General features: G+C 44.0%; 1 protein-coding gene across 2 annotated transcripts in view; it reads left to right on the forward strand.

Moving 5' to 3' along the window:
• Positions 1–27749, forward strand: part of ZNF423 (zinc finger protein 423) — a 228958-nt gene that overhangs the window by 18438 nt on the left and 182771 nt on the right. For both annotated transcript variants that reach the window (XM_027685020.1, XM_027685021.1), the window contains exon 2: positions 23143–23202. In XM_027685020.1, coding sequence (XP_027540821.1) covers positions 23143–23202 — 60 coding nt within the window. The remainder of the gene's footprint in view (positions 1–23142; positions 23203–27749) is intronic.

Below are 27749 nucleotides of genomic sequence, written 5' to 3' on the forward strand. Positions count from 1 at the left end.
CCCTCCCTGTGGCATAAATCATGGGGTGTACAGGGTTGGGGCTCAGCCTCAGGGAAGCCCTGTGGGATGGGGTGGCAGTCACTGGTTCCTCAGTGTCTGCACACCTCCTCAAGGACACAGGGGATGTCCCAGTCTCCCTTCACGCACACCGAGTAAACCCTAAACACAAGCCGGCACAAAGATACTCCAGAAACACAACTGGTTTGCGTAAGGGCAAGGGAAAACGAGCAAATACCCTGCAGAAAACACAGCGCAGCTGCCCATTCCGGCCACTGAGCCCCGGCCGTGGTCGGGCACACGTGGCCGTGCCCCCGGGCCGTCGGGCAGCGGGCTGGCTCCCGGGCTGTCCCCCGCGGTGTGCGGCACGAACAGCCTGGGGCCGGGCAGATGGCTCCCTCCCGGCCGCGGGGCCCCGCTCTTCTGGGAGCGAGCCCCGCTGAGACTGCAACAACAGCAACCCGGGAGCCGGGCAGATGGTCTACTGGCGGCCGCCAGGATAATTGCATCAGCTGGTTCCTCCTGCAGCCAGCGGAGCCTCCTATTTGTACCGCTCTGAAATGATCCTGATTTTTTTTCTTCTTTTTCTTTTTTTCCCTCCTTCTCTGCCTTGTTTAAATTTATGTAATTTTTGTGAGGGGTGGTGAGGCCGGGGGGCGGCCATCTGCCGGAGGTGTTGATGGTGGGGTCCCTCCAGCAGCCGTGCACAGGCAGACACCTGACCGGGCGAGGGGACTGCTGTGGCCTCCTGCTCCTGCTCCGCCTGTCGCTCGGGGCTTGGATGAGGCTGCAAAGAGAAGAGCTGGACCGGCACGACCCTTTCCAGCCTCGGTGGTGCACTGCGGTCTCAGTCCGTGTGCAATACGCCTGCCAGCCTCCACCTAAATTGCTCCACATACCCGCGCTGCCGCTCCCTGGAGCACACCAGCCCGAGGTCTGAATACTGCAGCAAACCCCCTCGGGTCCCGTCTCACTGCCTCCCCCTCGCTGGGTCGGCACTTCGGCGCTGCTGCGGCAGAAGGGCTGCCGAGATGTCCGCTGGCGGTTGCTGGGGCGGCTGTGCAGCCCTGCTCGCCTGCCACCCTCGCTCCTCCTTTTGGGCTCTTGTTACACAGACAAAAGATCTGCCTGTTCCTGTCGGGGTCTCTTCTATTGACAGGGATTGCTGAGAGGTGTGGGCTCCGCTGACTTTCTAAGCCGCAGAATATTTATGGAGGGTAGGCAAAGGGCCCCTGGAGATGGTTGATGTCCCTCTGGTTGGTTCCCAAGTGCCTCGGTGCTCCTGTGCATCTTGCTCTGGGTTCAGTGGGGAAGGGGCCAGGAATGATGAAGTGGCGCCTGCTGTTTGCTCTGGTTTTAGCTCTCAGCATGGCACAGGTAGTTGCAGTAGAGCTGATCTCAAGTTGCTGCTGACCCAGAGGTCCTGTAATCCCTAATAGTAGCAGGATTAGATTTTGTCCCACCAAGTCCTCCTTTCCTTTCTCTTTTTATTTTTTTCCCTCTGCAATATTTTATGCCCCAGCTGACATACATTCTGCCTCCTGCCTTGACCTTTGCCTTGCTACTGCAGCTCCAAGGAAAGACTTGCCCTTCTTTTGGGAGAAGCTTGTCAACCTGGCCCTCCCCTCTGTGCTGTCTTCCCTGTCCCTTTGTCCTTTTTAGTGCACAAGATTGATTTTTGCTGCTGTGAGACTATTTGTGGCCCCCCTGCTCTATTTAGTCAGACAAGGTCTCTCACCTCGCTTTCTGGGTGCACAACTGATTTCTGTGATGGTAATTTTAGGACTTGGGGTTGTATCCATCTATCAGACTTTTCTACTGGCATTAAGTCTGCAAAACTTTCTGAGTTCAGCTGGCTGCAGTGTGACACTGCTAGTCCTGAGATTCCCACTATAGCTTCCAAGAGGTATGGGACGTGTGGATGCAGCAGATGTTCTTACAAACTCTGACTTACTGGGCAAAAGATGGACTTACTGGGCAAAGTCCATCTTTACCATTGGAGAGGGACTGGCCAAACTCTACAGCTTCAGCTGCTGCAGCACTGTGCTGGATTTGGTTAGCAGTGTGATGATACTGATATGAAAATGCTACCTACATTGCCTAATTCGGTTAAAGTCCTTTATCTGCCATAAGCTCCAAATATGCAGTTGCTGGTGTTTAACTGAAACTTTGCAAATCTCCTGTTGGGCTCTTCAGGATCAGTTCTTGTGTAGTCTTGTTTTTTCTTTAGAGTCTGTAGGTGTGCATAATTACATGTACTTTTGAAAACTCTAACTATGCCTCATTTAAACTTATGCAAACATCTTTGTGAGTCCAATTAAATGACTGGAGAAGAAAATGATCAAAAAATGAAATGAGGGAAATGTGCATTTAACCAGATATAGCTTGCAAGCCAAGCAAAATGTTGTGCTAGCCCAACAAATGGGTTATTCAAGCAAAGTTCTACCAAGACAAACATAGGAGAGTCAAGGGTAAGTGAGTTTTGAAGCAATACAGGATGTGACCCTCTCAAGTTCAGTTATCAAGATTGCACAGGTTGAGAGGATGGGACCCTGATAAAGGCAGTGTGAGCTGAATTCTTTCAAGTACTGCCCCCAAAATTCAGTATGGGGTCTGAATCACTGCACTTATTTACTTCAGTATTGCAAAAGAAGTCAGCAACAATGATGTTGGCACAGCTCTACAAGAGGGAGGGATGTGTTGTACTCTCTGGAAGACACAGGGCAGGGTGTTTTCTCCTTTGGCCACCCCTGCCCAGTTCTGGGGAGGACCCTGCCCCTCAGGCGTGAGTGTCCCTGCCCACCTGTGCCCTTGCAGTGCTGGGACCTTGTGCCCAGGAGAGATGCAGAGGGAGCAGTGTCTGGAGCAGTGTCTGGGACAGACGGCAGCACCGAGTGGGCACCGGGGTGTTGTGGCAGCACACAGGGGTTCAGAGAAGAAAATCACAGATGCAGTCACAGGCTTAACACCGTAACTGCGTTTCAAGGAACTGATTCTACTGCATTGAATTTAATTCCCATTTAATTTCCATCAAAGTTAAGAGCAAAACTCGAAAGTAACTGAATTGGGCCCAGTGTGCTCACAGCCTCTCTACTGCTAATCAAAAGCAATACTCTGTTGCTAATTTGAGAAGAATTTTTTTTTTTTAAAGTAGTTTAAAACAAGAGGAAACTGTCACATCCTGAGTGACATCCTGTGTGCTACAGCAGCGTTCTTGCTGCTCAGTGATCAGAATTTCAGCCAAGGGAATGAAATCCAATCCATGTAAAAATTCATTTTCTTTGTGGAAATCTTGTACTATTGCACGAGCTATTTTCTGATGGCAAAATGCAAATCTAAAAATCTATATCCAAGTGAACAAAAAGATTAATTAAATTAGCTGTCTGGAGGAAATTCAGAGGACACTGAGTTATTGATTTGATTTTTAGTAAATTCGTATTAATATGCAAGATTACGTTTTTAATACTTGAAATTATCACAGTGTTTCACAGTGCAGTTAATTATTTCTCAAATTGTATTTTGTTCAAGGCTGCTAATTTGGTACCCACCACTGCCCGAGTGCTGACGTGCTCTCTGCTGTTCAGAGCGCCCCCGACTCGCAGGGAGCCGCTGCCTGGGCTGTCCAGCCCCGCCAAGCACCTTTGAGTGCTGCTAATTTTGATTTACCTTTTGTGGCTTGGTGTTGTTCCTGGAGGGTTTGGGCAAGTGCCTGCTCTGGGCAGCACTGCTGCTGCCTGACCAGTGGTAGGGAGTTCAACAGGGAGCCACGGCAGGAGCCCTGAGCATCTTCTAGGGGATGGCAGCAAAATCCCTGCCTGTTCCACCCAGCAGCTGGGGGATTTTTTTTTTTTTTTTTTTTTGCTTTTGCTGTGCCCAGCTTCCATGGCTTGGGGAGATGGGACCTCTGGTTTCTGAAGTGGCCAGAGGGGAAGAAAGTCAACAATTTGGTCCCCTGCCTGCCTGCAAGGGCAGTGGGGCTGGCAGGGTGGCTGACCAGGTGGGTGGTGGTGGCATGTAATGCTTTCTATCTTTGTACATCATGGGGGGGAAATCTGCTCAGCAGCCTCATTTACTCATTCCTATATGATGTGAGTGGCCAAGTGACAGAGAGGGAACAAAATGGGAGTTTTGGTGTCTTGGCAAAATGCTATGGAACCTACTGAATGCGCCCTACCTGCACACCAAGTGCTTCCCCACAGCCAGGGAGTTCAGCTTGTCCCATGCCTGTCCCACACCATTGCTGGATGTAAAGCAGGGAGGACCTTGGGACTTATTTCTCTAACATGAGCCAGCACGTGAAGCCAAAGGTGTTGATTTAAACAACACTGACCTAAAAAGAGCAAATCTTAATAAACGTATGTTTTACCGCTACTGTGTTTTACCCCTGAGTTTCCTCGGAGCTGCTGGAGCCCACTGCTCTGGCTTTGGCTGTGACACTTGTGTGTGACCATGGGCTCATGAGTGGCCTTCAGCATCTCCCAGTGAGCTCTGCCTGTGGAAGGAGAGGCAACACCTAAAATTAATTCAGCTCTGCCCACAACATCAGGGGATGATTTACTCCCATCTTTAGTATTTGGAAGTCAAACTTAATGAAGATAGACTCCTCTCCTTAGCTAATTTATCAGCTTTTAAACCTGGGTGTATCTCTTAAGGCATATATTTGCATCGCTGCTGGAAAGTTGGCAGTGTAGTTAATTTTTCTGTTTCATACTCGACATTAAACTGCTGTGTGCCTTAAAACACCTGGAAAACACAAATCAGTCTTGTAGAAATATGCTTAATAACATTGTTTATTGAGATTAAAAGACCATTAAAAGGGAAGAGGAAGATGCTGCCCTTTTGGGTACTGATACCCGTGTTAGTATGGATGTGGATGAGTGCGTGTTAGCCCACAAGAAACAGAGCTGTGTATCAGCTGGGGTGGAGGCATGGTTGGGTTTGTTACTCTCTAGCAGGAGAAGGGAGGATGGTGAGCAGCCCTGCTACCTGGTGGCTGTTTCCTGGCACCCCTGCCTGTGTCAGGCAGGGTCATACGGCTGCTCCTGCCTGGCACTGCAGTGCTGTGCTCTCCTTCCATCAGTTTGGCTTCAGCACAGCAAGGGGACACACAGCTATATGTGCTGGGCAGCAGGGAAAGGGTTGCAAACATGGCTGTTTGTAGTTTTGGGTACTTTGGTACTTATTTGTTTATTATTGATTCCTTTTTGTCTATTAAGTTAAAAGCGTAAATGTTTAGCACACGTAGGGTGGGGAATCACTTGAAACACTGTTGCAACTCTTGAAGGGCAATATTTTTGGTTTTGAAACCTTCTGTTGTCAAAGCAAGGCAGTGTAGAAAAATTTATCTGTCCCAGGTGACTGTCCTGCCTTGCCATGGTGACGCACAAAATCCCAGCTGTAAATTGAGGTGAAAATGATCCTTTGGCCATTTTCAACCTCTGCCTTGTGAGACACACAGTATCCATCATCCATTGCTTTGGAAAAGCAGGCTGTAGCCAGAAACTGACTTTAGGTTTTAAAAAGTATTAGTTGACAGTGTAAAACCTGATTGCCAAATAAAAAACTTCAAATAGATCCCCAAATCAGATGCTTTCCGCTTAAAAAAAAAAAAAGTGGTCACAGATATGTGTACAAACATGCATGTACACCTACATATATTTCTGCTGTGTCTGAAATATTCACTGAGGTACTCATCTGCATATGAATCTGTGATATCTCCTAGAGCAAACATGTCTGTAACTACATCCTGTTTCCAAGTGCCTGGTTGCAGAGACCACTGAGCTGACATAAATAAGGAAAAGAATAGCCTGGATGGTAGCACAAGAAATATCCATGTTTGGGATAAATTTAGCTGTTTTCTTAAGACACCATGAAAATATACAGTGAAAGCTGTGACATCTAATAATGGTTCATCTTCCATGCATGCATATTCACTGTGGGTCATGAACATCTTTGTCCTTTTCTCACCTTGTGTTGTTGGACACACAGACAAATGCCATGAGCGTTGCCCAGGAGTAATAGTCCCATGGGGGTGGGTAGAGGAAGGGATGCTATGAAGGAGATGTCTTTCTTGGGTTTGTGTGTTTAAATGTAGATCCTCACCAAGACTTCTCTCCAAAAGTTCCATTGTTCTCACTTGTGGTCCTCCCTCCTCACAGTGCAGCTGCTGTGCTGTGGATGAGTGAGGCTGGGTGGTCAGAAGGTGTATTTACAGTCAGTGTTTCCTGTTCTTGTCAAATACGCAAATGTTAGATTTAATTAAATGAGAAATAACTTTTATTAAGAACTCACTAGGCCTGCAGAAACAGAAGGTCTTCAGAATTAAGATCATGATAAAACGTGAACTATGGAGAGATTACTGTACAGGGGCTTTTTAAATTCTTTTTTTTCTTTAGAGATGAGTCTCTAGTTATATTGAGTAACTCTCTCAGCATTGTGTTGTCTGCTGTCCTCTGCTCACTGGGATCCCCGGTAGGACCTGCTCCTGCACAGGAGCTGTGTGTCTCCAGGTAGCAGAAATCAGCAGCGTGTCCTGCGGGGCAGTGGCAGTCAGGGCACCTCACCTGCAGTCCCTACACCCTCTGCTCCAGAGACCTCCACAGGCAGGAGGTCAACACCCACCTCTGGCAAAGAGGCAAAGGTCTGTAGTGGTTTTGTGCTTCCTCCTCCTCTTAGGAAAAGCTGAAATCAGCCTAATGAGGGTGGGCTACCAGGAGCTGCTTCTGGGAAGCAGTGGGAGGATCCAGACTGGTAAATGATTTCAACAAGATAAACACATCACTTTCTATCAGTCTCTGCTCATTTGGGAGCAGGCCCATCTTTTCTTCCTTCAGTTAAGCTCAATTAAGTGTAGAGAGAAAAGATCTGTGTTTTTCTTCTTAAAAGTTACAGAATAAAAATTAGGCAAATAGGTAAGCTTTTATTTTTCCTGTCTGCCCTGTGGGACGTTCTCAGAAAACTTTTGTAATATATGTGTAAGCTGCTTTCCAAGTCACTGGTAAATGATTTTACTTTTCCAGCTCTCAGATATTATTAAATTTGAATTTTTATTCTCATTTCATTCCATAAAAGTGCAAAAGACTGCTTGAAACCATAGACTTCCTGGCATTTGAAATAAATTATTTCCAATCCCTATTAGGTTAAAAATAAAATAATCTGACTTACATATGTGAATTGGACTCCAAGGTTTAGGAAAACATAAAGTGGCAGGAGGCGATGGCATAAATTGTTGGAGACTAATTCCATGGTATGTATTTAAAGTTAAATATTTTGTGAGCATGTGGATCCTATAGCTTGATCAAAGCTGTACATTATACTCTGTTGAATGAAGAGTTAGTGTTAATAGCTGGGGTAAAACATATTTCTAGCTTCGCTTTTTTCAACACTCAAGTAAAAATTCTCCTAATGTTTTATTACAGCAAGAGTTGTATGATATTTTTTCTTTCTCGTTAAATTTCTGTGCTGTTTCCGCCCTCTCCCCCAGTGGCAATGTTGAATCTTGTTTTATAAGGGAAGGATCATTACGTGTAATCAAGCAATTTAAACAAACGATCTCTTAGCTCAAGGAGACATATACTATAATATAAACTCGCTGAAATGAAAAGCTGTGGTTCCAAACCGTTGTGCTGTATTTTTGACTTATTAAAAGCTCTCTCGTTTTGGTTTCGAAAACATCCTTGGCTGCCAGAAGTTTGGGTTTTTTCACTGGTCCTTAACCTGTCGGCTGGTCTTTGATGACAGCACAACAGTGATGGAGGTATTAATCTGTTTTGGTTCCAGTTAAAGAGTAAATGATGTGACTTGCTGTCTTTGAATAACGTGATACTACAACCCCAGCTATGTCAGCACACTGCAGCTAATGACACTTCAGAAGGTGTTATTGCCTACAAAGCCGCTTGTGGGTGGCTATTTTCAAGTGCACAAGACATGTGGAAGGTGGTCCTGTGCTGCTGCTGAAGCAAAATGGTTTATTGAAAGCTTTCATTTAAGTTACAGATTTGGTAGGTTGGTTTCTTCGCACATACCTGTTGTTTGAGGAGGGAAAAACAATTGTTTGGCAAAAATGTAGCCAACTTCAGTCACTCATTCCTGCACTTGTCCATGGGGCTGACTGCGGTGAGACATCCAAGGAGTGGGGAAGGAAGGGGGAGCTGGAAAGGGGGAGCTGGGAGCGAGCTGATCTACCTCCTGATAGCCATGGAGTTGCTTTCCAAATTCCCTTCCTCTGTCAGTCCTTTCAGAGTACAGGTCACATTTCTGAAGGTACCCAGTAAGCATCAGGGCTGTACATCATTACCCTGCTGCCTTTTTTATGATGTCGTTACTTCCACGTAAATAAGTGATGAGTCTGGTTAGAAGAGAAGGCTTCACTCCAAATTTCCACTGACTCCAGTAGCCCAGAAACAGACTTTTTAAAGTGATCTCCAGGTTCAGCTGAGTGGGTGGAAGTGTGGTATTTTAGGAGGCTGATTTGTGGTCTTGAACAGCATTTATCATATGTGCACAGATGTGAAAAAGAATAAATTCTTTTTATTCAACAATGCATTAACTTATTTAAAATGCAAGTGTGTTCAGATTTTTTTGAATGAATATCTGTTGATCATTATTTTAAAAAAGGAGATTTTTTTTTTCTCAAGGTTTAAGACATTGAAGCAAGTGTCAGCTTATTTAGGTGTTCTGTACTCTAAGAAGATGAACAAAAATGTCCAGGCTTGAGCACAATATCTACTGCAGTTCCTGCTTCAATAGGAGCTACTCACGTGGCCTATTTTTGAAAGTTGGTTAGTAATTCTCTTTGCCAAAAAAATAAACCATGACTTCTAAACAGGACTTAAGATGTTATATAATGTTAAATACCTTAAGGTCTCAAGCTTTCTAGTCTCATATGTTGGAGCTGTAGGTGAGCAGACATGGAGGCTGTGCTACCACTGTGAGCAGTCAGAAATACCAACTCATCCCACCTTGGTGTCAGGCTGTATGCTGAAGTAAGAAGTGTGCAAGTGCAGTGTTGCTCATATTTGAAGTCAAATGTTCCTAGTTTATCTGGAAGGATGTGGAAGAACACACCCTGTTCCCCTGGATTTGAATCCAAGGGATGATTTTAGTAGTCTGCAGGGAAGTCCAGACTGAGGTGTGCTCAGGGTTGTCCACCCAGAGCCAGCTGTGGCAAAGAGCTCACCACTGAGGTACCAGCACTAACCAGTGCCCAAGGAAGCCTCTGGCATGGGCAGTGCTGGCTGATGCCAAAGGCTGGCATGGGAAGAGTGGGAGGTCAGGGGCATTGGTCAAGCCTCCCTGAGTGTAGTAGAATTGCTGTAAATATTGAGTGTATTTAGAAGAAACTTTTGTGTCTGCTGCTTCCTAGACAGGCTATCACAAAACCTTATCTTAACAAAAAAGAATGATTTCACATTTTTAGACAGATTAATGCATGATGGAGGAGAAAGGATGTCTGCACCTTTATTGATTACAGAGTTGGCTTTCTGATCAATAGAAAGTTTTATATACACTTGAGTGATGTTCACCTTAACAGCCCATCCTTGAAACCAGTCAGCACTAATCCAAACTGATTCCCGGAACAGCGGAGTGTCCGTAACTCGTGCAGGAGGGATGTCGGCGGTCGATCCCCTCTCTGCTGTATTGCTGCTTAGGCAGTTCCTCTGTCAGTGTGACTCAGAGTGGTTTCTGTACTGATGTGTACATTGTAAAGCATGAGTAAGCATGGACCAAGCACGAACACAGCTTTTATTTACCATAGGAGTTCTATCAGATTATGTAATTCTATCAGGAAATCAAGAAAATGGCAGCAAAGCCTCATCAACAGGAAAAAATACAAGTGTGGATAGGAAATGTATTCAGATGTCATAAAAATTTGTAGAGGAAATCTGCTTCCCTGACCCATTCGCTACAGATGAAATTTGCCTGGGAAAAAAAATTAGTTCAGCTAAGTAACCCTGTTTGTCTTGACTGTAAATTAATTATCTGAGCATTTTTCATAGTGATTAGGTTGGAAGTTCTTAAATTCTTTGTTTTGAAAGGTAGGTGCTTTTGTGCATTTTTTTTCTATCTCTGTTTGGAAGCAGGGCTATTTTCATTCTCCTTTTGAGTCCCACTCAGTCCACTGAAATTTAAATACAAAACTTTATGCAAGCTGCATTTCTTTAAGTAAATTTCTGCTGATGTAATGGCTTGAGCCACGTGTGGAAATACCCACACCCCATTTCCCAGGCTTAGAAGCACTTGTAGGAGACAGAACTTACGGTTTTGGCAGTCTTCCTCCCGACAGAAGACGTGAAATCAAAATAAGCAAATAACTCTGACAAGGAAATGTTGCAGAACACAAAGCCCTGACAGGAGCGCTTGTCGAAGAGAAGTGGACACAATACAATTTGCCTCCAGGAGAAGATGGTTTGAACTATGTTATTCCTCATGGTCTCTGCCCATAGGATAGGGATTTTAGCAGCTCTGGAGGCAGAGGCTGAACAGGCTGGTGGCCTTACGAAGGGGAATGAGGGTGTTTGCTTGTGCCCTCTTTTTTTCTACAGATGCACTTGGAATCGCTGTCCCAAGCATTGCATTTAAATCGGGCCTTTCCTTTCCATGTCACAGCTGCACATTTGGCTGGTTCATTCCCTCCTGGCTCCCAAATACTTGTAAAAATTGGTACTGCCCCAAAGTGCTCACTGACGCCTCCCTTGCATTTCTGCATGGAGGCTGAAGAAGTCACATCCCCCGTAGGTGCTGTGGGCACATGGACTGACACAAGCCCCTGCACACCAGCAAAGGTGCTCTCACACAGGCCTGTGGGCAGTGGGCACTTGCAGAAGGGACACGACCATGCAGTGAAACCGGCTAAAAGTTGCCTGGAAAACTCTTGTGGGCTCCTGGAGGACAGCTTTGCTCACGCTTTGGCTTAGCTTTGCTTTGGTTGCATCATGCCTGAATATTCACTCTTGGTGGAGAGCAAGATAAGTACGTGTCCCTTCAGCATTTTATGAAACAAAGTAATGCAGATATCTATAAGTGAGACATGACATGAAGCGTACAGATAGTAAGTTTGGAATAGTTCTGGGAGTTAAGAATTTACATGTCTTTATTAATTATTAGATGTTATTAGTGAGTGACTAAGGAACTGGGAAGCTCTAAGCGTTCTTTTGAAGTAGTGTACCCAAATTAGGCTAAATAAATAAATAAATCGAAAAATGTTGGGGAATGTCTGCTCTAATGAATTTTCTAAATACACAAATCACACTTATTAAATCAGTGGATCTTTTAACTGTAAAAATATTATTACTGTTACACTGGGGAAATCCATTCAGAATTACAAAATATTTGGAAACTCTTTCTATGTTTCATTTCAGTGGAAGGGTTGTAGGTTTAACAGGAATAAAAAGAAAAAAGTATGCTTTGGGATAAAGTTTTAAAAGCCTGCTTTTCCCCTTCCTTTGTGTGTGTGCCAATTTTCAATAAGAACTGTGTTCCCCTTTTAGTCTTGTTTAAAATAAACTACATGTGTAACAAGATGTTGAAATTTACTTATGGTATGTTAGCACTAAGGACAGGCTGTTAAGGGGTCATAAAAAATATTAGTTTCCACTTTATGGTGGTCGAGTTGGTTTTTCTGCAAATTAAATTTGATGCTATGAATGGCTATATGTGATACATGCAACTTTCTCTCCTTCATTGTAATTTCTTTCACCTTAATGCAGCCAACAAAGCCTGTCTTTCTAGTAGGAAGAATCTCAGCTGGAGAATTTCCCTCAACCTGTACAATAAAATTCATCAGTAGAAAAGTGTGGGGCATCCACTCATGTGGATCAAAAGGAGGAGGCGGGATTCTCCATCTACTAGGTTTACACCTGCTTTTATTTACCCTTTTATCTATAGTTCACTTTACAGTGTTTATTTTATACCATTTGCGTGTTCCTTCATCAAAACATTTAGGCTCATGCACAAATAAGACAGACTTTACTATTAGTATTTAAGAAGCAGTACAGAAGAGTATATTGTTTTATTATTAAAATACAATTTATGAACCAGAAATGATCAGAGATGCAAATTTATACTTTGCACATTTTTTTCTCTTAATAAGAATATGTATATTTTCATCTGGGGAGAAAGCAGCATTAAAATGAGCGAGCCTGGGGAGTATTGCCACACACACAGGCACACACATGCATACGCTTGCATACACAAAAGAGCCACAGTGAGCTCTTTGCTTGAGAAAAAACCTCCTCCAAATGCCTGTCGAACCCTGCTTGCTCAGGAAAGCTGGAGCTGTTGGGCCATCAAGGGCCTGATCCCCTGTCATGGCCCAGGACAGCAGCAAAGAGGGTGCACTGACAGCCTGGTGTACTGAGCATTTGCAAATTTGGTCTTTCAGAGGAGGGAGGGAAATAACTCCACTCACCAGATGGGTTTTTCCAAGCCCACATAGCTCTAATTAAAATGGCCGGTCAGGAAAAGCCTCCTCTCTTTTCCTTTTCCTGTGCTACCTACGCTGCAAACATAGTTCGCCAGTGAAACCATTGCCAAGTTTGAAGGATTTGCAGTTAAAAAAATGGTGTGCTTTTTTTAAGCTGAGGTGTAGAAATCTGGTCAAAGACTTTTTTTTTTCAGCTGTGATTTATAGCCCTGGGTGCTGAATGGGGTATTTGTGAAGGGGAGTGTGATGCTAAGGGTTTGGTACGGCAGCTCTACTTCTGCTGGAGCTCGCTGCAGCTGGGACCAGGGCTTTAGGAATAACATAGTAAAACCTGCTTTGAAGAATTATGAAGTAAGAGACTTAAACTTGTGTCAGAGTAGAGTTGGTTTTGTGCTTTACCATTTCATCAGTGACCCTCAAGGTAGTTGTTGCTGTTCCAGTAATTTTCTATTCTTTTTATCACAATTGCAAGTGTGAATTTTTCATGGGCATTGAACTCTCTGCCTTGAACCTAAGTCTGGAAATTGGGGTCTCCCCATCATCTGGAACAGCTCAGATCATGTGAAATGGGAGACATTGCATCTGCTTCTGTTGGGTCTGGATGAAATCAGTAGTGGTAAAGTAACTGTGAAGTGGGACTTGATTTATGGTGATGATGAGATGATCTGGAGAGGATTGCATTCTGATGGCAGCTCCTTGCTGTAGGAAAGGAAAAGGCTACTTGCTGTCCATGGCAGCAAGGTCTGGAGGCATGTGGCTCTTGGTCTGACCATATCAAGTGTGACAGTGCTGTTTTTTGTGAGTTTTTAATTACAGAACTGCAGTTGGTCAATGGATTTGATTAAGCAGAACTCAGAAGGGTGATGCCCGGGAGCAGCCTGCAGTCTGAGGCAGGGCATACTCAGTTTGCTGGTGCACCTAAATCTCTTTATGTGCTTTACCAGAGCAAGAGGTAGTGTAAGGAGTTAGGCCCCACTGCCTGTCTGCAGATCCTAGTTATCTACTTCCCTTCTTCCTTGGTTTGGTTCCTGTTTCCATATAAAAGTTTATGTGGATTATTTTCAGAACATTCGCCTTCTTTGTGTCGTTAGTCTGTGTTAAATGTTAACCTTTCAGCATGCTGATTAGCTGCCTCAAGAAAGAGCCAGCACATGTAAATGATTTTATTAGGTGTCCTGCTTATAGAGAAACTTTATAGCCCTAATGTAAAAATAGTGCTCTTCCCCCCGTCCTTTTTTTTTTCTTCTCCAGAGAAGCAAAGCCTGCAATAAATCTGACTTGGTGAGACCCTGCATTCTCTGTGCAAAACCCAGTATTTGAATTTCATGGTGCTTTGACTTCATTCTTAAACTTAATTTGATTGTAGCCATTTCTTTATGTTTAAGAACAATAAAGGCCTTTCTGGCATCCCTTTGGCCTGTGCCATCCCTTCAGCTGAACTCTGCCATGTGCATGTTGCCTCTGCCAGCTGCAAGTCTCGGCTCTGTGGTCTTCCAACACACAGCCCTGTGTTCCACGTGTTTGCAAATACTGTCTTGGGTGACACCTGAGATTTGTGTACCTTCACTCCCTAGGTATCTGTGCTCAGAAGTGCATAGGGGGTAGTGGAGCCTTCACTAGTACAACTTCTAAACCTGCAGTTTGCAGGAAGGTGTAAGATATTGCAAGTATTTGAGTAACAGCTTGGTCATTGTACTCACTGACCCACCTCTGGCTTGTTACTTTCATTGTCATCATCTTGTTTTTGAGTAACTTCAGCCTGCTTTTGGCATTTTTAGCAGAGCAAGGAATCACTTCTCAACTTTCAAATTTGACTCATGGAATCAAAGTCCTGGCCATGAATTGTAGTTATGTTAATCTCCCCTTTCTCTACTTTCCTTTCTTCAGTTTGTTAGGGTTTCAACACATACATGATTCTGTCATCCAGCAGCGTTCCAAATGGAGCAAGAATATTTAAACCCTTGGTTGCTGAAGTAAAATACATGACTTTTTGAGCAGCATGGGGAATGCTGGATTCATCTGTTTTGTTTCACTTGAGCTTTAAAGTGCCTGTTTACTCATAGTATATCTATTTTTGAAAGAAGGTGCAGACACTATGGTGACAGTTGCCTTAGAAATGCATAGAACAATACAGAGAGGAGTGCACCCAGAGGCAGCCAGTGCTACTGTCCCCTATCCCTGGCCACGGGTGCAGGGTGACCAGCTCCTCATCAGTGGGATGAGTTGCTTGAGCTGGGTGGGGTGCACCCCACCAGTCTCATGGCCAGGCAAACTCCAGGCATAAAAAGCAGAAGAAACATCTAAATTGCTGAACATTTCACAGATTAAACACCATGTATTGCAATTATAAGGAAAAGAAAAAAATCCACCCTGCTCTTTGGGGATTAACATTCAATGACAAGCTGTAAGAACCATCAGTTAGAGTATTGATCCCAAATCTATCGTGGGGTGTCTGCAGGCCCAATTTTAAAAACTACAAGCTTAATGTATTGCATGTATAAGATGTTGATCTTGAGAGCAACCTGAAACATTGACTGCATTTTATTACACCTAACCCTTGTATTTATTTACATAATAGATTTGGATGGGAAATATCTGTCTCCAGTGAAGTATGTGAATTAAAAACACAAAAACTAAATATGAGCACTGGGAATAAATATGCCCTGGCTTGTGAGTCAGGTGTGTGGTCCGTGGGAAGGGCTGTGATTAGCCATTATGTATGTCCTGCAGTTCTTTCTCGTCTTACCAAGATGAGATTTTTATTTACAAGGCTCCCTTTCTGTAGCTGCAGTTACATTAAGTTTTGCTGTAGCGGTGGAAGAGGCAGGCCCGTTAGCTGCACACAGATTTACTGTGCGAGTTTAAGCTAATGGATACTTATCAGGCAGGCTGTATTTGGTGATCGTCCATCATTTGCTCATTAAACAGTGTATCTAAGTGATTCTCATTTCCTCCCTGCCATGTCTGGAAAGGAGGAAACTAGACACATTACGATGGAATATTAATGTCCTGGAGGATTTAGCCACCCATAATTAGATCTCCTTTGCATAAACCTGCTACTGCTACCTTATTTTGTTGTTTGTCTTGTTCTCCTTAATCACCTTCACATCTTTTTCTGTTCCTAACGATCTTTTTTTCAGTTTCCCTTTGTAATTCTGTCCCATTTGTCTCATCCTTCTTCCTTTTTTTTTTTTTTTGTTCCTTCCTTTTTTCTTTTTTGTTCTTTTCCCTGACCTAGTGAGCACAGCAGTCTGGGTTTCCCCACTCCTCCCTCCTTCACACAAAAAGGCTGACTTTGCCAGCAAAACCCACAGTCTCTGCCAAGCCCTATTACTGACTTTGGAGAAAAGCAGCTAGAGAACTTGTGCAAATTTAGGCTCTGAACTAGCTAAATAAGCCATGTCAGTAAACCCTCTTGTCTTATTCCCTGGCCTGCTGGCTCATGAAAGGACTAATATATAACGGTCCTATTTAAGGTGGGAAAAACCCTTCCTGGCCAAGGGCCACCGATGGCTGGATCAGCTGTGAGCTCAGGAGAGAACAGGGAGGTGGCTCTGGATCTGTGAGCGATTGTGCCAAGGACCGCGCACTGTTCCCATGGGGGATCCCGTGGTTAGGGCATGGGTGAGGAATACACCATCACCTCTCTGGGGATGCCCTGGTGTCCCTGTGCTCCTTACTACCAACCACCAGGGAAAAAAAATGGCAAAGTATTCCCGAAGCTAAGTGGAAATGATCACGCAAACAAGCAAAATGCCTTGTAAACACGGGGAGACCTGACAGGAATCCTCTCGCAAAGTTGACTTTCCAAAGGGAGTAAATTGGCTCAAGTGGCTGGTATAAAGTGCACCCAGCTGCTTCTGCCAGGTTCCTTTTTGCTCCCCTGAATGTCGATGCAAAGGCACCAGTGGGATTTCCCTTTCCTTTTAGCTGCAGGGTACTGTAAATGCATCGGGATACACTCACAGGCACCTATTCTCAGCAGACTGGCAAAGCCCCTCAAAACTTCTTATTTTCCTGCTGAACGTGAAGGTTTCCCTCTGTACAGGGGTGGGAGAAAGCCCCAGCTGCTGACAAAGAGGGGCAGCCTGGTTCCTGGAGGGCGGTGAGCCCTGGCTCGGGGCCGGCTCTGCGCCCTGCAGCGCTCCCGGGCAGCGGCTGCAGCTCTGCCGCAGCGGCGCTGCCTTTAAAAACAAACGGGGCCGTTCTTCATGCTGCTCCTTCCCTCCTTCGGCAGGTTTTTGTGTCCAGCAGACTTTTGTCTCACCGATATTAGGAGATGGAGAATCTGACAAGGAACATCAGAGCAGGAGAGCGGGAAAGCCTCACACCGAACTGGGGGGTGATCTGAACAGAAGGGTTTAGCTGGCTTCTGCTCCAAGTAGCCATTTCCAAACCTTTGCCACTGCTCGCTGTGGTAGCAGTTCTCTGTGCTGTGCGGAACTGAACCTCTCTGAGCAGCAGGCTGAGTGGAGCAGAGGTATTCTCCTCTTTCAGTTTGAGGAATGAGCCTATCTGCACCTCTCCAAAGAACAGACTGTAGATGTGCGGGAAAATACCTATTTAAAGGCTATTTAAAGTGTAAAGGTTGTTAACACCCTTTGTGCTCCTGCCATGCCAAGCAGCTGGAAACTCAGTAATTTACAATCCTCGACCCCCAAAGTTTGAGCATCCTCAGCAACCTTTGACTTTGTGGAACTGGAAGCTGCTCTGCATTTTGCAGGATTAAGAGCACTGTATCAAATCCCAGGCTGCAAGTGCTGTGGGATGAGTCGTGGCAGATGAATGGCGGTCGGATGGGGCTGTTCTGTGTCCTACACTGAGTTGGGAGTGTGTAATTTCATGTGATGGGAGAGACGGAGCAAAGGCTGGGTAGGACAGCACGGAGATGTGTGTCTGAAAAGTGGTGAAGGAGCCTGAAGATTATGGAAGATCACAGAGCTCCTGTGTGTGAGTACCTACAGCTAGGGCAGGGAGAAGATGTGATTAATGTGTGACGGGCTTACAATGTGGATTGGTGCTGGAGTATTTCTCTGGAGGGAAAGCTGTGAGTCTTGACACGTACATTACAGCTAATACACAGGCATTGGTGAGATTTCCCCAGGTTTATCTGAGAGCTTTCTGTCACCAAAAAAGTCTGACAAAATCCTCCAGAAGTGGCACCAGCATTTTGTGCTCTCAAACTATTTTGTACGTGGTGTTTGCAAAGGTTGCTGGCAGGTGAGGGATGACCCCGATCCTGAATGCAGCACTTGGTAACAGCCCTGATTCAGGAAGGTTCCCCCATCAGCTGGGGAACTTGCTTGTAACCCATTGGATTTCATAGTAGTTTGTCACACTGTCACAGTTCCTGACGTTTTAGTTAGCATACGATGGCATTTTCATATTATGGGAAGTGTTAAACTGGTCCTTGTGGTCCTTGAAGCCTGTGTAATAGGATAAGGGAGCATACACATGCCATCTGAATTACTGAGGGGCTGTTGCTCACTTGTAAAGCTTGATTGCATCTAGAAATCAACATTTGGTGCAGAAGCATCTTACTTTGATAAGGTTAACTTCTTTCCTGGGAGTGATAAAGTGTTAAATAAGCACTGTGACTGTGAATGGAGTTCAGGTAATGGTAGCCCCATAAATAGATGTTCCCACTCTTAGGGGAATGGATGCTGAATTCTTTCAGAAGTTTCTCTGAGCACAAAGAACTGAAATCTTTGAGCCTGCAGCACTCGTGACCTAGCAATTAAATAAACCTCCTTAGAGAAAATCTGAGACGAGCGGGCAAAATGCAAATATTTGGCGTGTGCAGGAGTGCTGGATTGTGATGTTGCCATTGCCCACAGTTCTTCCCCATGTCAGCCCATTTCTTGATCTGTCTCTTGCATTTGGGCCCCACAAGCAGTTGGAGGAGAGCACAGGTCTTCTCCAGGCGTGACAGCAGTGAGTCCTCCCTGTGCTGGGGCAGAACGGGCAGTGGAGGCAGACGTGTCCTCCCACTGTCAGCAATGACCTCCCTGCACCAGGCCTCGGGTGGGCAGTGCACAAACTTAATGATCTTTTGAGTTGACTAACAATAAAAATTTCTATGCTGCCAAAACAAGCCTATTCACAAGTCAAACCCAGCTTTCCTGAAGGGTTTCAGCTTCATAGATACCCCCAGATTTCACTGAAGGCACAGCTGTTATAGCAGGCATGCTCTTGGGTGAGTTTCCTATAACTATCCTGTAATCATCACCCTGAAGGATGCAGCTAAAAAAATGTCTCTTTTTTACTTGCAGTATTTTATCTCTGTGTGCTGGCAAATACTATGGATCATTTACGAAAGAGAAGAAAAAAAGTTAATGCTTTAAAAATAGAAATATAGTGCTTTGAGTGTTGCTGTCAAGGTTTAGTGCTTGACTTTGAAACTGTTTCTTGCCCATTTTTTTTCTAATAAACTGCATAGTGAATTTGGCACCAAGAGCCATGCCTACCCCCTCTGTTGGTGCAGCATGTTGCACTTTGGGTGTCATTGTGTCAATGACACATGGAGCAGAGTAGGTCCAAACTTCTGTCCCCTTGCTGTATTGTCTCTGTACTACTGAAGAAGTAAAAATACTTATTTCCAAAGCATTTTAAACTGATTGTTTGGATGGATGGAGAGAGCAGATAGAGACCAGAGTAAGAGTGTACTTGCATAGCAACTTCTGTATTCCAGCCATGGCTTAATGTGCGGGCACACTATGTAATTTGGGCAGAAAATAAGGTGAGTTTGTAAAGGAAAATTGGAAGAATCCAACAAAAAACCCATGCGAAGTGCACGTGTGAACATTCTGGCCAAAGCTTGACATCAGTGATTTTGTGTGTCTTCATTTTCAATACCCAGTATGAAATGCCTCCAAAATTTCATGAAATGCTGTGCCTTCACCGTTTTGTCACCAGGACTCCCATAAAGTAGTTAGAACTGATACAAGATCTCTAGTTGCTTTTACAATTGCGGTTCTCAGTCTTGAATGGGGCTGCTGTTTCCTGTGGGAATTTTCCCAAGCTGCAGAGTGTTTCAGGCACGTGGGTGGCTCCTGTCCATGCTGAACATCAGCCCTGTGGCCTCGTGTGTTCATACATTCAGAGTGATTACCTAGCACAGATGGAAGTGTCTAGTTCTTGACTTCAGTAGTTACAAGTGTGTCTGGTGTGTCTCAGAAAACATATTTTCCTGCTAATGAAATGGGAATTATTTTACAGTGCAGTGTATTTTGGGAGTGATTGTGTTGAATGCTTTGTACCTCTTCACTGGCTTTTTTTGCCCATGTCACAACTTAAGTAACAGCATCCACAAAGTGAATGTTAATACACACTGTTCACTTGAGCCAATCTAGGTTTCAAGGAATGATGACAAAAATATTAAGAAACTGAAAAATCAATTTAAGTGAATTACTCCCTGGCTAATTTTATGGACTATGGGTGGTTTTGACTTGGTTCTCAGTAGTGAGACCTGGAAATCCCTTCACAGCTGTAGCAGCAAAGTCTGTTTTAGACCCACTTTGCCCTCCTAGGGAGGGCTGGCCAAGCCCTAAGGCCGTCCCCAGTGGGTCCGTCCCCAGATGGGGATCTGTGGGACTCCTCTGCCCTCCATGCACAGCATCATGTCCCCACATCTCCAACCAGTCCAGGAAAGCTCCTCCTGCTTCCCTATGAGTCCAGCAACAGACATGTGCAACTGGGAGCGAATTTTAGCTGCAAATGTTTGGTGTCAAAGTTGACTTTGGGAGGAAGAAACTGATTCTATTTCCCACTGACTTCTGTGCCCTCTGCTCATTGCTGAGGCTGAGGTAAAGCCAGCAGTGACACCACTTCAAATGCTGGCCCCTTAAATAATAATTTATATCCAGAAGATTAAGGCTGCCGCAGAGGAACCTCTCAGCTCTTGGTTTTATGCCCATTATGGAGAGGGAGCAGAAGCACACAGGGTTAAGTGTCTCCCTACAATTACATTTGGTGTCAGTGACAAAGCCTGGTCACCTATTTTTTTGCTTCAGCCTCACAGGCATCCTTCCCCTCCAAGCCTCTGTAGCTTCTTAATCTCATGGGTGTATAGTCACAATCTTTCAACTGGTTTTTTTGGATGTGGCTGCTTTTGCTCCTTGTTCCTCTGCCCACTGCCTGGCCTGGTGGGGGGATGGACGAGCAGGCAAGGATCAAGTGCTTGGGTCAGTTGATACAGCCACTCCCTCTTGGAGTAGACTTGGCTGTTATGTTTTCTTACAGTTTATCCTATGAAAGATGACATTTGCTTAAAAGAATTACAGAAATTAAAAATGAAAAAGCAAAGGGAAGGGTGGTAGCAGTGTTGTGAGCAGCAGCTGTGGGGCAGTGTGCCTGTGCCCAAGCTCCGTCCCCCCGGCCTCCTGTTTCCACTGGGATGCAGCACTGTCAGCTCTGTGGTGGGTCTGTGCAAATAGAGCGGGAGAACCTGAAACCATGACTGCAATAATACAAAGTGAATTTCAGCGCCGTCGTCTTCACGTATATGTTCTCTGTCCCCTTTTCAGTCATTAGGGAGCAAAGCAAATTAATGCCAACAGAGGCTGATTCAAACCTTTGCCCTCATTTAAGGGATTCCAAAAACCGTGGTTTTGTTACGTGCTGGAGCCAGCTGCCCTACAGCAGCTCAAGGACTGGAGCAGTCTTCAGTGTTTAACCAACATGAAAGTCAGTGTGTTGCTAAAATTGTCAGTGACCAGTGCTGATCCCATATACTGCTCCTTGACTAGGACTGAATTTATCGCCTTTATGTATTTTTAGCAGACTGGTTTCTTTTTTTTTAGTGTCTCTTTCCAAGATAAAATATAAAGAAATAAAAAAAAAACCCTCAGCGTAAAAGTAGTAATGTAGAAAACTCTCTAAGCAAGACAACCAAAAAGCAGTCAAGGATAAAATAAAATTAAAACATTCCACTTGTCTGTTTTGAGTAAAGTACGTGAATTTCTAACTTAGCTTATTTAGTTTTGGAGCAGAAACCTCCCAAATGTATATAGATTTTGATGTTAAAACCAGACATACGTTTGTGTTAGAGTGAAATGGTACTTAGAATAACTGTCCAGAGTTTTTCTATTACGGGGTGGGTCAAAAATGGAATCAAGATGGTGGTTCACAGAACACAAAATGGTAGGTGAGCCCCTTGGAGGGAGCACATGTGAGCCAAGCCAGCTCTGCCATCATCAGGGAATAGGACTGATAATGCTTTCAATAAGCCTGTAGCTTTGCCTCTTGTTTTTCCTCTGTCATTCTGGAATTTAATATTATGTGACATGGCCTCTATGCTAACACAGACTTTGAAAAAAGTATAACCGTGTCTCAAGAATGATTTCTCCAATGAGGGGGCTGAATTCCATGTTCCTCCATTAGTAAACATGCAGACTAAGAGAACAGGAGCTGTGCCCTTCTGTGGATTTATGGTTTGAACATAAAATTACATTTGTCAAGGTATTGCCTATGTAAATTATATTCTCTGTTCCTAATGCTATATGATGTCACCACTAACATCAACCTGATAGATAAGCTTACAGGATGCCAGAATTCCATACTGGATTGGGGGGAAAAAAGAAAAGGGAGGAAAGCATAAAACAAGACTCTTGTGATAAAAATGTAAATACTCAGTTCAGTAATGGCTGGAGCAGGTTCCAGGCCTGAGCATATAGGGTAATATCTGGTCAATAGGGGCTGTGCTTGTGGCTTTGCAATATGGTTTGGGTTTCAGTTGCAGATTTCAATAGAATGTGTATTTGAATCCAGCATAATGTAGATAAAATGGTGAGAGATTGTTCAGTCCATGGAGTAAATACTTTTAATCAGAAAATAAAGACCTGTGATTTAAATTTGTTTGGTGTCAGGGTTTGGTGACAGAATGGTGATGATCACCAACTTCTGCAACTCAAAAGAAGAATTTGTGCAGTTACCACTTTCAAGTGCCCAGGCTGACATTACTAAAACTACCCACTGACTTCAGTAACAGCAGGATCAGGCACTTCCTTACCCATCTTGTTGTTGGCTGTTCTCTTAGTTGTTTTGAAGAATGTAAGAATCAAATGATGTTTTATAATTCTTAACAGTCAGAAGGTTTTAGATACATTACTTGCAAGTACTGAGCACCTGGTTCAGACAGCTTTCACATCAACAAACCTTAAAAGCAGTTATTTGTGACTGCCATATCACAGAACGTGGTTGTAGATCATAATAGTATTTTTTAACTCTGAAAAAACCTGAAGATATCACTAGTTTTTGAATATGGCTGATATGTTAGTATGTCAGAATGATGTAAGTCAGGCAATTTTTCCTTCACAGGACAGTTCTTTACTATGATCTTTTGAAACATACATTTCAAAAACAACCTCTGCATTTGCAATGGCATTTTTGCACATGCAAGTTGTTGTGAATATACAGAATTTCAAATCTGAATACTTAGCAGTTAGTGGTATTTAAACCTCTATTAAAAGTTCATGTGAATGTACTGTTACCCATTCAGGAAAAAACTGCAAACACAAATCCTATATTTATGTTAAAAAGTAGGGAAAATCTCTTTACTAAATTTCCACCTTATGAATTATTTTATAGAAAACAGTGAGTTCTTTTTTAGCAGTGCAGAAGTCTGTTTTAATACTTAATGTCGTAGTGGACCTAGTTTTCTGATGACTTTGCTTTCCAGTTGGTTTGTTTTAGCAATCACAACTTATTTTTTTCTTTTTCAGTTGAAGAGGGTGAATCTTCAGATTTTGCTTTGACCTGGGACTCGTCAGTGACTCAATCAGGTAAATATTTTAAGTTCTTCTGATTGCAAAAACTGCCAGAAAGCTGCCAGGCTTTTTACAGGAACTGTATTTTGTATGTCACATTCCTGTCTCAAATCCAAGACTACCCACTGCAACACAATTTTTATATCAGTTCCATATGGTCAATAAAATCTATTACACACAGAGACTAATATACTCTTATCCTCCGGAGAGCCATTCTTTCTTCTTGGGGGCACACTGAAACGGGTTGTGATTTCTCCAGTATAACCACTTTGAAGTTTTCTGCAATGGGCACTGTTACACATTCATTCCAATCTAATTACATAAAAGCTGCTTTAATAGGAATTTTAAACCTCGGTCTGAACTGGAATGTGTGTATTTCTCCTCTCCAAGGAAATTGGAAAGTACTGTCAGGGCTGGAGAATAAAAGTGGTACATTGCCATGGTAGAAAGGCAAAATTTGAACGAACTTTTGGTCTGCTTGACAGTAATATCACTTAAACATGTGTCTGGGGCTTGTTCATCTGTGTTACATTGATAATTTGAATATAAAGAGCCTCAAGAAACTGAAGAGGATAAATCAAGTTTACCTGTGTAATATGTATCGATAACGTAAATGTGAGGTTACATGTCAGAATAGTTTGTGTTCAAAGTAACCAGCTACATCTCAGTCACTGTTCGTGCCCTGCGTAAAGATATTTTACTGTCTTTAACATTTATGAGATTCCCAGAATATTTTTGACTCTGAAGCCACTAAGTCTATTTCTGTGCTCTCTCCACATCGGACTGTGCAATGGTATTCTCTTAAAAGCTCACCAGCAACGTGAAAACAGCTCAGAAACTGAGCAGGAGTATGAAAATCAACAATGGTGCTGCATTCCTGGTTAGATGGGTTTTTATAAAAGAGTCACGGGGAGACTGGCTCACAGGAGAGGCTTTCTTACTGAAGTGAGCATCTAGCTGGTCTCGAAGGCACAAACTGCCTTTGTGTGGCATTTCGTGGCATTTCCCTTCGCACCGACTGCGCTCTCAGCTGCACTGGGTGCGTCTTCTCTGGGTGCTATGGCTGTTTGGAAGGGGTTGTGTTTTCACTGGTCTCTGATAGCAAATATTGCTGCTGCTGCTGCAAACCCCCAGCTGCGATGTCGAAGGCCCCTTTGTGCCTGGAGCTAACGGTGCATGAAAAGAGCACTCGCCAGCTCTCTCGCTTGACCTTCGTCTCAGGCAGCAGCAGAGTGGAGTTACCGTGTTATCTATCACAAGTCTTGAACTGTATTAAAGTCAGAATAGGCTGAGGTTCAAAACACTAACGAAAAATCATTTCTCTGCAGAGCAGGAGTTAATTTCGGATTTCTGTTGGTATTGGTGACTGTGCCTTAAGTAAAAGACTGCAAAAGGCTTTTTCCAAATTAGTTTGAGTCTCCATTTTTCTTCATTTGCTCCCACAATTACAGCTCTCATTCAAGATGTTGGATGTGGGATTAAATGTATTGTATGTATGATTTATGGCAGCTTAAGGAAAATGTGTGCTAATTGGGGGATTTTCCTCTTAATGCATTTAGTAGCTACAGATGTCAATCTTTTATGTTTATAAAGATGCAATACAGTATCCTATCAAGACAGGACACAGTGGATGGGACAGAGGTTGGAGGCTGGAATATGATTGAGGAACTGCATAGAAAAAGCTCGAAAAGCCAGAGTCCGTGGTGGTGTGGCTGCGTGGAGTCGCTGGCTCTTGTGTGGTGCCTCCACAGCTATATTCAGTAACTGAAACCAGTCCCTCAGTCCCAGTGTGCGAGACTTTCATTATGTTCTTTTATGATCTTCCTGTTTGCATTAGCTCCAGTAGTGTGATGTTGAAGTTCAATAAAGGGTGAAAAAACACACTTCAATTTCTTGTTTCATGCCCCTTCCTTCCCTGGCCCAAAATGACAAAATTGCCTCCCCTTCCTTGACCCCCCCAACAGAAAAAAAAAAACAAACAACCAAAAAGCCAAACCTGGGACTTGTTAACTCTGAAACATTTGCCAGATGTTCCAAATTAACATATTTCTCTCCCTTCTTCTCCTGTATGTGTTTGTACATCTCTGTGTGTGTGCAAACACATACAAAACGACTTCTGAAAAATGCTGTTGGCAGTCTGCACAGCTGCTGTGGGCTGGGGCAGTGGCAGTCCCAGGATTGGGTGGTATGTAAGGACAGCAAGAGCAGGTAGACTGTAAACTTAAAACTTTTAAAAAACATGTATTTATATATTTATACTAGCAAAATATTTATATAGGTGCATCTGTGGGGAAAATGAAGAACTTTTGCAGCTGTATTTATTTTGTTCATCTAACCAGTGGAACCTATACTGGAATTTTCTTTGCGAGTACGAGTTGAATCTACAGCCATGGGTCTTGTCCAGGTAGCTGTGACAGCCATCTGTCCTCGGTGTTTGTAGGTGCAGGGCACAACGTGCCAAACACCGGGGCCCAAGCTCTGTGTCTCTTCTCTGCTCCTGATGTGTACTGAAGGTGTGTGGTCCGTGCATCCATGGCTGGACTGTGGCACTGGGCTGCTCATGGGAGCTGCTTAGTGCAGCTCACGGAAATTTGGCAGTGGACACAATGGCAACAGAAATCCTGTACTCAGATGGCTCTGTTCAGTGATGGCTTAGTGCAGGACACCATCCTTCTTCCTGTGGCAGAGTGTGTGCACAAATTGCTGTTTGCTCTGGCGTAACTGCTTGTTCCCGGTAAAAACTCCAAAGGCAAAACGCTGTGCAGGAATCCAACCCTTGGCATAGCAGCACCGAGGAATTTATTCCAGTACTTTAAATACAACTCGAAATAGTTGTATTACTTTTTTTAAAGAACCACAACTTAAAGGCTGTACATAATAACCTAGAGAATCAAGAAAACATAGAAGAGGCAGAGGCTGCCCTTGCGCCAGGGTGAATAATCTGGGTATCCACCAGTGCTGTTTAACAATGGGCATATAGCGAATTTCCTTCCTCTTCAGGTCTTGTAAACATTTTTTCCTTAATGTAAAAGGAAGGAAAAAAAGCTTTCCTTTCCTCTCGTAATCAGAGGATTTAGGTTGCTGTCAAATAGCACGTCCAGTAGTGTTTTGCTGTGTAAGAGGCAGAGATGTTTTCTGTTCCAGACAAGAAGTACAGCTGAGTTCTCTTTCCCCCTGTTTTTCCCCCTTAACAGCACGTGCAGCCCTTGCAGCCTGTCTGTCCTGCTCTGAAGGTGTCAGAGGGGGTGGACTGGGCAGGGCTGTCAGGGAGTCAGGCAAGCGCCCACCTCTGCTTTGCAAAAGGGTTTTTGGCTGCTTTGAGGCCACGAGGAAAATAAGATTCAATACTTGCAAAGCAAGGGTCTGGTCAGACAATGCTGCACTGCTGTTGCAATACATCACGAGGGTATTATCTTGAGGAGTAACAAGGGACATTTTAAAGAAGTAAAAAGTCTTACCAAATATATAGAGAATTTAAGGCATTTTAAAGACCTATGAAAGCATTTTATATGGGAGTTGCTGGGGAGTTTCTCATTAGCCTGACTGTGAGGCCCCAGGGAATCTTGGCTGAATTGTCTGGGGCAAACAGAGCAGATTCTGTCTTCTCCTTAGGAGCCTGCAGACCTAAAAGCCTAATTTTTTTGTGTCTACTTTTGAGGTAACTGAAGGTATCTTGTTTTTCTGTGCAGCTACACGTTACAGTACTGATCAGGAAAGAGTTTGGGAAACAGGGAACTGTGAATCGTGGCCTGAGTGCTGAGGACAAATGGCACTGACTGAGTCTCTGTGCACATGTGTTTGCAGAGCATGGGGGGTTCTTGGCAGTGTTTGTGACGGGAAAGGCCCCTCCAACGCAGTGCCCAACCATCCCTTAGCACACAACATTAGTGTAATTCAATTATAACATTCCAGAAATCATAAAAATAAATTACAGGTTGGTATTCTCTGCTTCCTCCATTAGCTCCAAATTTCCTGTCCCTGCCACCGAGCTCGCTGCAGCAGCTGGGCACACGTGTGAGGGACACGTTAACACAGCACAGCATGGGAAAAAAAAAAACCCACAGCATTTTAAGACACAAATACTTGATGTTTTTCCATTAAGATTTCTCCCCCATGCTTGTTTTATACAGTACCCTACTGTAGGATTTATAATTGCTTTCTGCAATTTGTTTTAAAGTTTCCCTCCTTCCTGGAGGAAAAAAAGAAAAGAAAAGGGGAAGCAGCAGCTTTTCAAATGAACCACGGAATAAAGGAAAACCACCCTGTGGTCACTCCTTTCCCCCTCTTTTCTGTTTTGCATGGCATCTCCCAGCTATGTAAATCAAAATTTTCACTCGATATCTCCAGAGGAGGAACATCTTGACACAGTTTGGAGACTTATTTTTTCCTCAGGGCTCCCAGAGCCCATGCTGGGGTGTTTTTAATGCCATCTCTGCTGCTCAGGGCTCTCCCTGCCTGTTCCCTCCTGGCTGTTCCCTGTGTTGTCCTCCACCATTGGTCTTCTGATCCTGGTGCTGCATTGTCTGCTCCATGAGCGCTGAGGTTTTTTTTCTCCTCTAACT

The sequence above is a fragment of the Neopelma chrysocephalum genome, unplaced genomic scaffold (assembly GCF_003984885.1).
Source record: "Neopelma chrysocephalum unplaced genomic scaffold, ASM398488v2 Primary Assembly neopelma1_68, whole genome shotgun sequence".
In the NCBI taxonomy this organism is placed as follows: domain Eukaryota; kingdom Metazoa; phylum Chordata; class Aves; order Passeriformes; family Pipridae; genus Neopelma; species Neopelma chrysocephalum.